At 38.0% G+C, this 13,170-nt stretch overlaps 3 protein-coding genes across 4 annotated transcripts; 2 read left to right on the top strand and 1 right to left on the bottom strand.

Moving 5' to 3' along the window:
* Nucleotides 1-179: 179 nt before the first annotated feature.
* LOC111594699 (sperm-associated antigen 7 homolog) lies at nucleotides 180-1,423 on the bottom strand. Its single transcript, XM_023308120.1, has one exon. It carries the CDS (start codon nucleotides 1,221-1,223, stop codon nucleotides 438-440), a length of 786 nt encoding a protein of 261 aa, XP_023163888.1. The 5' UTR covers nucleotides 1,224-1,423; the 3' UTR covers nucleotides 180-437.
* Nucleotides 1,424-1,515: 92 nt separating this feature from the next.
* Nucleotides 1,516-3,692, top strand: LOC111594653 (cryptochrome-1). Of its 2 annotated transcripts, XM_023308052.2 has the most exons (3): nucleotides 1,516-2,278; nucleotides 2,360-2,905; nucleotides 2,964-3,095. In XM_023308052.2, exons 1-3 carry the CDS (start codon nucleotides 1,612-1,614, stop codon nucleotides 3,008-3,010), a joined length of 1,260 nt encoding a protein of 419 aa, XP_023163820.1. In that variant the 5' UTR covers nucleotides 1,516-1,611; the 3' UTR covers nucleotides 3,011-3,095. The 2 variants fall into 2 exon arrangements, with proteins under 2 accessions (XP_023163820.1, XP_023163819.1); XM_023308051.2 differs by having other exon boundaries at nucleotides 2,360-3,692.
* Nucleotides 3,693-4,341: 649 nt separating this feature from the next.
* Nucleotides 4,342-5,271, top strand: LOC111594792. The gene has a single exon (XM_023308248.2). It carries the CDS (start codon nucleotides 4,440-4,442, stop codon nucleotides 5,115-5,117), a length of 678 nt encoding a protein of 225 aa, XP_023164016.2. The 5' UTR covers nucleotides 4,342-4,439; the 3' UTR covers nucleotides 5,118-5,271.
* The last annotated feature ends 7,899 nt before the right edge of the window (nucleotides 5,272-13,170 follow it).

Here is a 13,170-nt window from a genome sequence, read left to right as displayed (position 1 = left end):
TCTTGTTGCAAATATCACAAACTTTTTCAACGTTTTACTTTTCAATTCCAATGCCGTTCTGACTGACTTTCCTTCCACGTGGTATCAACTACACATTTTAAGAGTGCTAATTTTAGTACATTTAAAAATACCATAGTATGCAGAATTATTTCCGTCATTTTTAGCTCAAAAATTTGCACTTGGGTTTGTTGCTATTGACTAACATTTTATGTTTTATTATATAAATAGAAATTGCTACTTGGACAATGCAGTTCATATAATTTTTGTTTTATAGTATCCGTACATTTTAAATTGCTTTCATTGCTTTCAGATACATAATTTATCTGTGATCATACACAATTCAGTCCATGCTCACCATTTTTTTAACTGCGTTATCGCTAGATCAACTGTAAACCTAACAAAACAAACAATACATACATAAACTTATTACTATTTTTTTATATCTCTTCTGTGCCAGGATTGACTTCCTGGGACGCGGCCAGTTCGTGTTCCTGCTGTTCCTGTTGCTGCTGTTGTAACTTTAGGCGCTTCTTGGCCTGAATATCAGCCAGAGTCTGCTCGATGGAACGCATATCCTTTTTGTTCTTACTGGGTACAAAGCCGTAGCTTTGGTTTGTTTCTGTTTTTCGGGCCGCTTGTAGAGCTGCAGATTCGCCGATTAGGTGGGCATATTTCGCCTTATAATTAGTGGTCGGTTTCACCTCAATGCTTGCGAGATATGTGCTGTTGCTGCTGCTGCAACGGGCTGTACTGGTGCCCGCTTCAGTTGTGACTTCCCTATCGATCAGGTTTTGCTCCTGGGCTAAACGTTCTTTTCGTCGGTCAGAATATTCTTTGGCTATCTCCTTGTTCCAGCCTTCACCGTTGCGACGTGCTGTTACTTCGTCCTCGCTTGGTGGGTGTTCCTTTTTGTAGACTACAGAGTGACGGTCCTCTTCCTCTCGCCCAAAGCTCATGGCAATGAAACCGCCATTCTCAGCTATTTCATGTATGACTGAGCGATGCACTTTGTCCAACGGTTGAAACTCAATGTATGTCCGATCGTCCTTGGCAAAGCGACCCATCCTCTCCTCGACATATTTTCGAAATCGCAGTAGCTCTTCCTTTTGCTTGTTTTGCATGCGCTCCACCATTTCGCGCTGTTTTTTGATAATGGTCTTTTGTTGTTCATTTGTTGTTGGCGGAGCATCCATTGAGTTAAGTATTGAGTCAAGCAAATCCATTTTGTCGCTGCGATATTTACTGAGTGTGCATACCCGCTGAACTCAAATAATGTTTATTGTATTAAGCACACAAGGTCGTCTATTAGATGTTGCTAATTTATTGAATTAAAGGCAACATTTGTGTTATATTTATATTTTCATATGTATTGTATAAAAAGATTACCGGTGCATCTGCACCAAAATACCAGATTATTCATGCCTGAATACTGAATACCAATAAGTATTTTTTTTAGCAGCGTGCAACCTAATATAGAACATTAAAGTTGGTATTTCTTATAATCTGTAAGAAAGTTGGCAGTTCACCTAAAGAGGCGGGTTATGCCCCTTCTCTTATTGAAAATCAAAAGCTTGTTGAAAACGGAACAAATAGCCATTCAATTGAGGATATATGGCTGCCGAGCGTCGAACACTTGTACATTGGTTTCGCAAGGGACTCCGTGTTCACGACAATCCCGCGCTAATGCAAATTTTTAATAAAGCTCGAGCGTCACCCGATAAGTTTTATGTCCGACCTATATTTGTATTGGATCCAGGTATTTTAGATTGGATGCAAGTAGGAGCCAACCGTTGGCGTTTTCTCCAACAAATTCTAGTCGACTTAGACCAAAACTTAAAAGAACTTAATTCGCGATTATTTGTTATTCGCGGTAAACCCGTTGATATATTTCCGAACTTATTCGACCGCTGGCACGTTGAGCTGTTGACATATGAAACAGACATTGAGCCATACGCTGTAAAACGTGATGTAGCGGTCCAAAATATAGCAGCAGCTCATGGAGTTACTGTGGATACCCATTGCTCACACACCATATACAATCCCGAAGTAGTTATAGCTAAAAATTTAGGCCGCGCGCCTGTCACGTATCAGAAATTTCTAAGTGTGGTAGAAAAGTTAAAGTTACCCAAGGTTTTAGATAAACCTGAACGACTGCCTAAAGGAACGCAGCCAATAGCTGATGAATTTGAAGCAGCAGAGCCTGATGTGTACGACTGTCCAACGTTAGATCAGTTGGTCAAACGACCCCAGGAGTTGGGCATTAACAAGTTTCCTGGCGGTAAGCAAAGCAGAGGAAAAATACATCTTATATATTATATATTAGTGATCTTTAACTATACATAAAACCTTTAATAAACAGGTGAAACAGAGGCTTTGCGTCGGCTAGAAAAATCACTTAGTGATGAACATTGGGTAGCTAGTTTTGAGAAGCCGAATACAGCACCAAACTCGCTGGAGCCAAGCACAACGGTGCTAAGTCCATATTTGAAGTTTGGTTGCCTTAGCGCCCGGTTGGTGCACCAACGACTGCAAGAGATACTAAAACGGCATCCAAAGCACTCAAAGCCACCCGTTTCACTGGTGGGTCAGATACTGTGGCGAGAATTTTATTATACGGTTGCTGCGGCTGAATCCAATTTCGATCGCATGCTGGGAAACATTTACTGTCTGCAAATACCCTGGCAAGAGCGGCCCGATCATCTGGATGCATGGGCCCATGGGCGTACTGGCTATCCCTTTATCGATGCCATTATGCGACAGCTGCGCCAAGAAGGCTGGATCCATCACTTGGCACGTCACGCAGTCGCTTGTTTCTTGACGCGTGGAGATTTGTGGATTAGCTGGGAGGATGGTCAACGCGTCTTTGAGCAGCTGCTGCTTGATCAGGACTGGGCACTGAATGCAGGCAATTGGATGTGGCTTTCGGCCTCCGCGTTCTTTCATCAATATTTTCGTGTGTACAGCCCCGTTGCGTTCGGAAAGAAAACTGATCGCACAGGCGCCTACATAAGGAAATACGTGCCTGAACTGGCTAAATACCCAGCAGCCTGTATTTATGAACCATGGAAGGCAACTCTTGCGGACCAGCGGGATTTTGGTTGTGTGCTGGGCGTAGATTATCCGCATCGAATTGTCAATCACGACATCGTGCACAAGGAGAACATAAAACGCATGAGCGCCGCCTACAAAGTAAATCGTGAAATGCGAACGGGCAAAACGGAAGATGAAATAGACAGCGATTCGTCGTTGCCAATGACTACTGGAAAGCGCAAGGCAAGCTTCGAAACTAAAAGATCAAATATCAAACGAAAACGATAAATTGAAATTACAATCAAATCTCGGATGTTGAAACTATTACGGAACTATTTTTATACTTTGTATATGGAAACTAATTAGGAATGGTTAAATTTATATACTCATTCACGAACTGAAATAGTTTTGTGCAATGTCCGTCCGTCTTTCTGTGTGAAGGCAAACCATTTCGCTGTTCTCGAAGACAGAGACTTAAAATTTGTATGTTTAATCGTGAGTGCAACAACCATTTAAAAGATAGAGATTATATATCTATATCTACGGGGTAAAAGTCAAAAATGTGTGTATATTAAAGCTTGAGAGCTCGATAACTGAGTTATTGTTGACCTCATCTTTGGGGAAATGGCATATCGACAATGCATTTTCTCTACTTTTTAAGCCTTAGCTCTAGGCTCTTAAGGATTGGCCAAAAAATGATATATCTACGCTTAATGGCGTCGTGGCAAATCTACCGTTTTGCAGTTAGAAACTTAACATTTGCCTTCCTGCAAAATGTTCACTTGTTATAACTAGAAACATTACGTGAAGGCAGTATTGCGATTGTTGGTTTAATCTATATATTTACATTACTTGCATAATAATGTATTAGCTTTACGTTACCTTTGTGATTATGGAAACATTTAGTTCTAATTGAAAAAAGATATGAACACTTATTTTTAACTAACATCTTTAGTTGTAAGTGTTGTTCAAATATATATAGATATATAGATAAGATAAAAAACCATGTACAAATTATATAATAAATGTATTTTGAAGTGATACGCGTTAAAAAAATTGAGACTTAATTATACGTCCGTCTGGCAGGAAATCTTAAACATATAATATATTTTCGACGGGTAAAGAAAATATCTTTCACATTTCAATATTATAGAGAATACTACCAATGGTTAGATGTATATTAACTTGAAACAATTTCGAAATAACCAACTGTATCTTAAGCTTCAGTTCCTTTGTCAATCAAAGTAGTCGATGAATTCGAATTTCTGTTTTCAGATGCCAGCTGGACGGAATAATCATATAAGTCATTACTTTCGGCATAACATAAGCTCGGACTTCCGTAAAAAAAAATTATATTCTTATAATTCATTTAATTCCAGTTCAGTCGTGTGAAAATAATTGGATTTAAAATGTTTCGAAATCTTTGCATGCTTCGCAGAAGCATCCTCATGTCCAGAACTGTTTGTGCGACTTATAATTGCCCAATTAGAGCCAATTTTTTCAATAATGCAAAGTCTCTATCGAAAAGCGTAGATTCGCCCAACGGAAGTGACATTTCGGTTTCGGACATAAATATATGCGACATGGCCAGGGGAGATGTGGAATTTGCTCGTAATTTTCTAACCTCGGTGCCGACACTCAACGGCGCCATGTCAGCCGTATCAATTGCAACAAATTCATTTAGCTCGGAACCGGCTGTCGGTACGGATTCGAAAATACAACCAGAAGTCGATTCAGGATCTGGCGATGCTAGCATCGGCAGCTCTGAGACTACTATTCTGGACAAGGACGGAATGCCGATTGTGCCCATAGAGATCGACGGTTGGAACAACGCTGCCGATGACGAGGAAGGACCAACTGTTCAAAATGCCTCGCATTTGGAAATTGGCAACGACAACGAATACAAAACTGAAAACTTGCTGGTGGTGCCCGAGAAACGAGAGGGTAGTTTCGAATACAAGGGCATTAAAGTTAAGCTTCCCGTAAGAGCCCACAAGGATGTTGGCACTTATCGCTTTCGACGTGACGCAGAGGACTTGGAGACCGTTGGGGATGATATGCGTTTGGTCAAATTTGATAAGAAGTAATTCTATGTCAAGGACCTTACTTTATTTATGTCGCATAAAAATTGTTCTCGGAATTTTTCTAGTAAGTTTTCAATCTTGAATCTTATTTTTGATTCTGCGCTCAATTTTTTGTCTGGTGTTTGTTAAATTAAATGCGATTTTTGTGTGATTTTTAGTATTTGTGTATTGATCTTCGGAGTATATGGTATTAATTAAGGATTCCTAACTTATAATACACTAATACTTATAATACGACAATGTAAATAGGCCGAGTTCTTAAGACCTATATATACTAATGTAGATTTATTATCCGGGCTTTGTGCTAACCAGATTAAGAATCATTTTTAAGTGTGTGGCACGTGACTCTAATGTTCGTGAATACAAAAACATTACGTCACGAACGTGAAACTTGATGAAGGTATTGCCGCATATTCTCTAACAGAAAAATAAGTTCATACATTCATACATACATACATACAAAAGTGAAATAGTGCTTTTGTTTGAAGCATTTCAAATATATTTTCGCTATTTTTCAACAGTATACAATATTTAAAAAAAAAATACAATACAAAATACATAATTCTGAAATGACATTTCCTTGAGGAGTGCGATCAGCAACGCTATTGCAGTCCATATTACAGCCAAGAGATAGCTGACAGTTGACGAGATCAAAGAAGACATGTAAAATATAAGCCTCAACACGCAAATTACTGATAAAATAAGCTAAAAGAGGAACAGTCCTGATATTACATCAAAGAGCAAGATCAAGCAGCATCGCAGCTTTGAGAATATGGAGTAAACGGCGACTCTAGAGCTTTGAAACGGCAATATTATGTGACGCTGGAGCCTTGTAACGGCAGTATTAGACGACGCTGGAGCTTTACCGCTGCCAGCACCAACGCCAACTACTTTTAGACCTACCTTAGATGCTGGAGTGTTAATTTTAAGTTTGAATCGAGTAAAATCAAATCAAACTTTTCGTTAACTTATATTTCGTTAACTTAAATAATAATTGGAAAATTCCTCTCACGCATTGACATGCCTATTTGATGACAACGTGCAGCAAATCAAGCAAAAAAGTTTTGATACCACACTGAGTCAAGTTGAGTTGAGTCAAATCGCTTCGATGTATTTCAGGCGTTGCCTTGACTGGGTATAAGGCATACATATATTGTCAGAGATATGCTGTCTGCTTTGTAGAGTCCTAAATTTTTGTCATGCCCGGGCACATTACAGTAGCGACTCGTTCAGCAATCTTCTATTCCACTTCAAATTCAGGTAGCAGAACGGCAAAGTGTGATGATGATGGTGTGAGAGAGGGAGAGAGGGAGAAAAGGAGATGCCGATTTGTAAATTTGCTTTCGTTGCTCGTGTCTCGTGTCGTCAGTTTCCAAATTTGAATTGAACCTCTGCCACATCTTTGATTCATGATAACTGAGTTGGCAATTAGCCGAAATTATTTTGAAGATACAGCTGCATATAAGTTAATTTTATTATTATTTAAATTGAATTTCTTTAAATAAAATTACGATTTATTTATTTGAACCGCTTTATTTAGATTCTTGTTTGGGACTGAAGTTGACAAAGCTTATTCTTCTAATTCGTTGCTCAAGTTGTTCAAGTGGCTGGTGTAAATGCAGAAATGCATAGTAGGATGTTTTTGTAAGCATTTCAGGATAATTGGTGGCGGATGCTTTCCAGACGACACAGTTGCAAAGTTGCAATTTGATTATTGTTAACTCTTCCCGCGTAAATCCAAGCTTGTCCTCAAGCGACTTAAAAGAACGGTATGTTATTGAATTGAAGTGGAGGGATTTGATTTTTGATATTGTTTTTAGTAGTGGGGGAGGCTGGCTGCAATATGATTTTTTCTTCTTTGCCTTTATGCAAGTAGAGTACAAAGGCGACTATTACCACAATGCAGAGGGCGATGACTGCTGCAGCTCCATAGGTTTCTATTTGTAGTTGTTCGATTTCTTGTGTGTTGTTTATGTGAAGAGTTTGAAGAGCCTCTAGGGAGAGTATCTTCAGTCGCTTTGTTTCTTCGGGGGTGATTTGGATTATCGGGGCTCCCGGCTTCAACAGAGTGTTTTCGATGTTGCTGAAACTCCTGTCATTGACGTCGATGGTCTCGTTCCAGAAGTTTATCAAGTAGGTGCCTCTGAGCTTCGTGGTGTTATTTTGTCGCGATATGGTTCCGTTGAAGTTTAGTAGTAGGATGAGTCCGCTGTTAATTACTGCATTGATCTTGTCTCTAAGACTTATGATCTCATTCTTATTACAATCTTTTATAAAGCCATAATATTGTGTTTTACTTAGCAGTATTTCTTTAAAATCTATATTGACAATTAGGTTATTTTTAATTACAGGTTTTATTATGATATCTTCGTAGTTAGTTTCTTCTAAATTTGGTATTTTTATTACACACAATAAAATTGTTTTGTTGTGCAAAATTGAAACATCGGCAAATTCTAACATTTCTTCTATTGAGAGTTGGGGCATTTTCCCTGCTTTAAAGATTCTATTTGTCTCTTGTGGTTCGTTATCTCTTAACAAGAATGAATTTATGATATTAACCTTGGCCCATTGAATTGCATATTTTATGTTAGCAACTTCTTCTTTGATAAGTCTGACCTGGTTTTGAATGTTAATCCAATCTATCTTTCTTTATTGTATTTGTTAAACTATTTGTGACGGTTGTTAATTTATTTAATCTGGCCTCTAACTGTGTATTTATAATTATTTGTTTGTTATTGTTTGTAGTTAGCTTATTGAGATATTCTGCTATTTGTACGAAATCGTCATGGTCTGGGCTTCCGGCAATATATTTCCAGGCTGTTCCTATAAGATTAATAGATCTAGTGGTTCGTCTATTTATGGAAGAGTTTATCAATGAGAGTATGGAGTTTGTTTGGTTAATTTCGTGATCTATGGTGTGATGAAATGTACTGTGTTTCAGTGATTGTTCGGTCTGAAAAGGAAGTATGTCCAGTGTTTCTTCTATTTTCTTAATGTCAATTACAGGAATAATTCTAGCAGTGGTTGTTTGAATTTTCCTCAGACCTTTGTAGATTGTGATGGTCTGTGCGTCCGTATAGTTCGTTATGGCGAGCTCTCCGCTTGTTGTGTTTATAAGCCATGTCAGAAGTAGACGGTAATTATACGTTTTTATACCCTGATCCCATTAAAAATGGGAAATCAGGGTATAATGGTTTTGTGCAAATGTATGTAACAGCCGAGTCGATTGAGCCCTGTCCGTTTTTCTTTTTTTTTTTTTGAATACTCGATACAAGCTACGGAAAATTTAAAAAAAAACTCAGACGACTGGGATCAGGGTATCTCCTAGTCGGGCACCCCGACTAGAGCTTTCTTGTTGATATTACTTTTGTGAACTGTTTTGTTTGCTTGGGTAATAACGGTTGTACCATGGTCTAGTTTTACTACTTCCTTTTTGAATCTTGATGAAAGTTTTGATCCTAATCTATTGTTTATTTTTACGAAAATCGTGTCACCTGGCTTATATGTTTTTAAAGGTAGTCTGTCTTTGTTGTGGTGTTGTAGGTCTTGTTCTTCTTTTTGTTTCAGTCGAGTTATGTTATCCAGTCTGGTCGTTTCGTATTGCTCTGGGGTCGTAGTCACAGTTCTGCCAAAGAATACTTCTAAAGGTCGTCTATTAGTGACAGAGTGGAAAGTATAGTTGTATTCCTACACGGCTCTGTCTAGGAGTCTTCGAAGTTTCGATGAACATTGGATCTCTTTAGAACTCTCATTATTTCGGATAAGGTAGAGTGAAATCTTTCTATTTGGCTTTGTAAATTTCGATACCGAGCTGATCTCTGAGCATAAAAGTGATGGATGCGGCATTCAGTGATTTTTCATCATCCATTACTATAAATTTTGGAACGCCGAAATAGAATTTTATGTTTCTTGAGGGTAGTCTGATATCTTCTATTGATTTTGATTTTATGTTTACAGCTTGTGCCACTTTTGAAAATTTGTCTATTGCTGTCAAACTAACTTCCCTTCTGTAGAGTAGATGTCAACGTGAATAATGTGTCCGGGGTATTCTAGAATTGGGGTTTCTTTGATTTGGGGATTGGTTGGATGCCTATTGTATTTTTCCTCTTTGCAGATTTGACATTGTTTTAGAATGGGAGCTATTTTGCTTTTCATTTTAGGGAAATAAAATTTAGAATAAATTTAGAAGGGCTCTTTTATGTACTTTTAGGATTTCTTCACCCTGATCTGACTCTTTGATAAGATCTGTAACTCTAATTTGGGTAAATCTTATTTTATAGCTTTTGAAATGTTGTGGATAAAATGTTCGAATTCGTCCCATTATGTCTTCTGTTGTTAATATGCCGTTGACGATTGAAGGGTTTAAATGTTTTTTTAGTATTCCTATCAATTCGTCATCGGAGTATGATTTTCTTGAAAAGGTGTGTCTATGAAAACACTGAAAGGGTATTTCAAATCGGAGACTGAAAGAATTATTTGATTTCTAAATGAATTGATTGGAGCCTCGACACTTGGGATTAGGTAATGTGGGGAGCTATTAGCACTATGTGCTGTACAAATTACTGAGTTTATTCGGTTTGGCGTAATTCTGGAGAGTGTTTCTGCGATTATGTTATCTTTCCCTGGTTTGTAGATAAGTTGGTAATCATATTCTTAGAGGAGGGCTTTCCACCTTTTAATCCTAGCGTTGCCATTCCAATTGCTTAGTGAATGTGTTAGAGGTTGGCGATCAGTATACATTTTTACCTTTGCTCTACCGTAAAGGTAGTTACGTAGGGACTTAATAGCCCAAATAATTGCTAGCATTTCTTTTTCATTTGTGGCGTAGTTTTCTTCTGCTTTTGATAAGGTTCTTGAGAGGAAAGTGATAGGATTATTATTTTGACAAAGTACAGCGCCAATAGCGAAATTAGATGCGTCTGTAGTTAGCTGGAATTCTTTGTTGAATTGGGATTAATAAATTTCTTAGTTTACGCAATGCTTCTAAAGATTCTTTGTCTATGCTTATTGGTTTTATGGCAGACATATGTTTCGAGATTCTTCCATCTTCTACTCTAAGTAGAGTTGTTAGTGGTTTTGCCAATTTGGCATAATCTCTGATAAATCGTCTGTAGTAGCCGGATAAACCTTAAAAAAGATCTGAGCTCTTTTAAGGTTTTGGGTACAGGATAGTTAGCTATGGCATTAACTTTAATTGGGTTAGTTTCTATTCCCTTATCTGATACTACGAGCCCTAGAAATTCTACTTTAGTTTTAAAAAATTCGCATTTGTCCATTTAATATTTGCGTCATAAAGGGTTTTGAAAACAGAGTTGAGATTTTGAACATGTGACTTTTCATCTTCACTAAAGATTTTCAATGTCTGATTCTTTAAAAGGATTAGGTGAAACCCACTTTTCAGATCTAGTACTGAGAAAAATTAGTTTTTACCCAATTGGGAAAGTACCTCATTTATTTCGGGTATTGGGTATTTATCAGCTATTGTGATTGAATTTAGTTTTCTGTAGTCTGTGACTACTCGGTATTTCTTATTTCCAGAAGCGTCTAGCTTCTTTGGGACAACCCAAACGGGTGAATTATAAGGTGATCTGGATGGTCTAATTTTGTTGAATTTGTGTGTCTACTTCTTCTTTTAAAGATATTCGGTACGGGTAGTACTTAGAATAGACGGGGATGTCCGAATTTGTTCTGATTCCTGCTCTAATATTTGTGACGTATGTAAGTTTTTCATTGGGGTCGGAAAACAGTCCAGGATAGAGATTTATTAGTTTGTCGAGCTCTGTTATTTGTGAATCATGTAATGTGTCATGTGGCTTGCTCGAATATTAAGGTTATTGACAGAGTGAAGCAATTTTTCCTTGATTGGAATTCTTATGGAATTTCTAATAAACATGCAATTTTTATTGGTGTGAATGACATTGCCTAGAATTGCATCGAAGGACTTTAAATTTGATAAAAGAAAGAATTTTATGTTAACGTCTGTTTTTCCAAATAGATTGGCCATTTTATGATGGGCTATTGAATTGTTGCCTCCCACGGAGACAGCTTCGAATGGTTTTTCGTTGGAAACTAAAGCTGATTGGATGTAATTATTATTGGATCCTGTATCTATTAGAATTTTTAAAATTTTGTCATTGTTAACTCTGCATTCGAAATAGGGAAGTGCAGAGTTTTTTATTCTAACAAATGGAGATCTGAATGTTCTGGTGCGTATGTGAGGTCAGAGTGTTGTTCGATGTATTCTGTTAGCGTCTCGGTTTGTCCATCGTTAGCAGTTGTTTGCTGAATTTGTTCGTAGTTCTGTTGTTGGGAAGTTTCGTCTGTTGGTTGTGTTGAGTCATTTAGTTCTTCTGATTGAATATTGTAATTGTGCTGTCGTTTGTCTGTTTGGTTATGTTGCGGCCGGTTCATGTAGTTAACCTGCCGAGTTTGTACGGTTGATTCCCACTGGTACTGGATCTTGAAGAGGTTTTGGGCCAGGTTTGGCATTGTTGTCGGTTTAGCTGTTGGTTCATTTGAGGTCTAAAGTACGTTGTCTGATTTGGTCTTTGTGGGACATTGGATATGAAGCCTGGTTGGAACATGGAAGGGCGCGACTGTTGTTGTGCATTACCGTGTTGGTAGTGTTGTTGTGCGTAACTGTATTGGCTCTGGGTCGGTCTTTGTGGGGTTTTTTCTGTCATGCGTCCTGCCCTGAAGGTCGAGGGTTGTGGTTTGTTAGTCGCCTGAGAGGCAACGTAACTCTAATTTTCGAGCTTCAAGCACAGATGTAATGCTTGGGGAAGGTCAGTTGGTTCCTTAACTCCTAGTAGTCTGGAGAGGTCACTTCGTAGACCTCTTGTGTTAAGGGCCTTTTCGCGGTGCACAGTCGTCAGTAGTATTTCCTGATCTGTAGATAATCCCATGACCCCTAATGAGGAATGGAAATCTTCAACAGATTGTGATCCCTGCCTTAAGGCTGACATCTGATACTCGAGTGTGTTTATATCCCTCTTGCCTGCGTAATGCAGAGTCAAGCATTTTGAAATAGCATTCCATTCAAGTGGAGTGTTTTAGGACTCAAGTGCCGTATCGGCTATGCCGACAATTTTGTTTCGAATTGTATTTATTATACCAAAATATTTGGGTGTTCCTCTTAAATCGGCATAAGCGGATAGACAGCGGTCTACGCTCTTTTTCCAAGAACTAAATTCTGCACGGTTTCCTGAAAATTCCCTTAGTCCTTTCACTACGTCGGGTACTTTATCTAAGTCGTCAATTCTATGTCTTTGGTCCGGGTTGATGGTAACGTCAGAGTAATTGAATGGATTATCGATAGATTGGGTCGTGGCTTTGTTTAGATTCTCGACTACGATATTGTTTATGATTTCTTTTAGTTGTTCCAATGTTATGTTGAGTGCTCCAGTAGCGTCACTATTAGCTGGTTGTGGAGTTACAACTTTTGATACACTGTCTTTTCCGCACTTAACAATGTTTTCCGTTATCGTGCATAAAATTTTGTAGTGAATCGACCGTTTCAATTTATACGGGAATCCCTCGATGAAAATGAAAATCACTGTTAATATATCACTGATCACTGTTAAATATTTCGCGTGACTGTAGATATCGTTTTGTTCTTTTAGTCACTCTCGAATATTTTCGCAACCGTTGAAACTGTTTTGCTCTTTTGGTCACTTGTTGATATTTTCTATAACTGTAGAAACTGTTTTGCTCTATTAGTTATATTCGCTGGTCCCTGCTCGAGCGCCAGTTAATTTTATTATTATTTAAATTGAATTTTTTTTAAATAAAATTACGATTTATTTATTTGAACCGCTTTATTCAGATTCTTGTTTGGGACTGAAGTTGACAAAACTTATTCTTCTAATTCGTTGCTCGAGTTGTTCAAGTGGCTGGTGTAAATGCAGAAATGCAGAAATGCAGAGTAGGCTTTTCTACATTGCGCGTGGCGGATGTTTATGTTAGCATTTCTGGATTGTTGGTGGCGGATGCTTTCCAGACGACACAGTTGCAAAGTTTCAATTTGATTATTGTTAACTTATACACTGTTCACATT

The sequence above is a fragment of the Drosophila hydei genome, unplaced genomic scaffold, assembly GCF_003285905.1.
Source record: "Drosophila hydei strain 15085-1641.00,03,60 unplaced genomic scaffold, DhydRS2 tig00000149-arrow-pilon, whole genome shotgun sequence".
Taxonomy (NCBI): domain Eukaryota; kingdom Metazoa; phylum Arthropoda; class Insecta; order Diptera; family Drosophilidae; genus Drosophila; species Drosophila hydei.
This window is presented reverse-complemented; position numbering and strand designations above follow the sequence as displayed.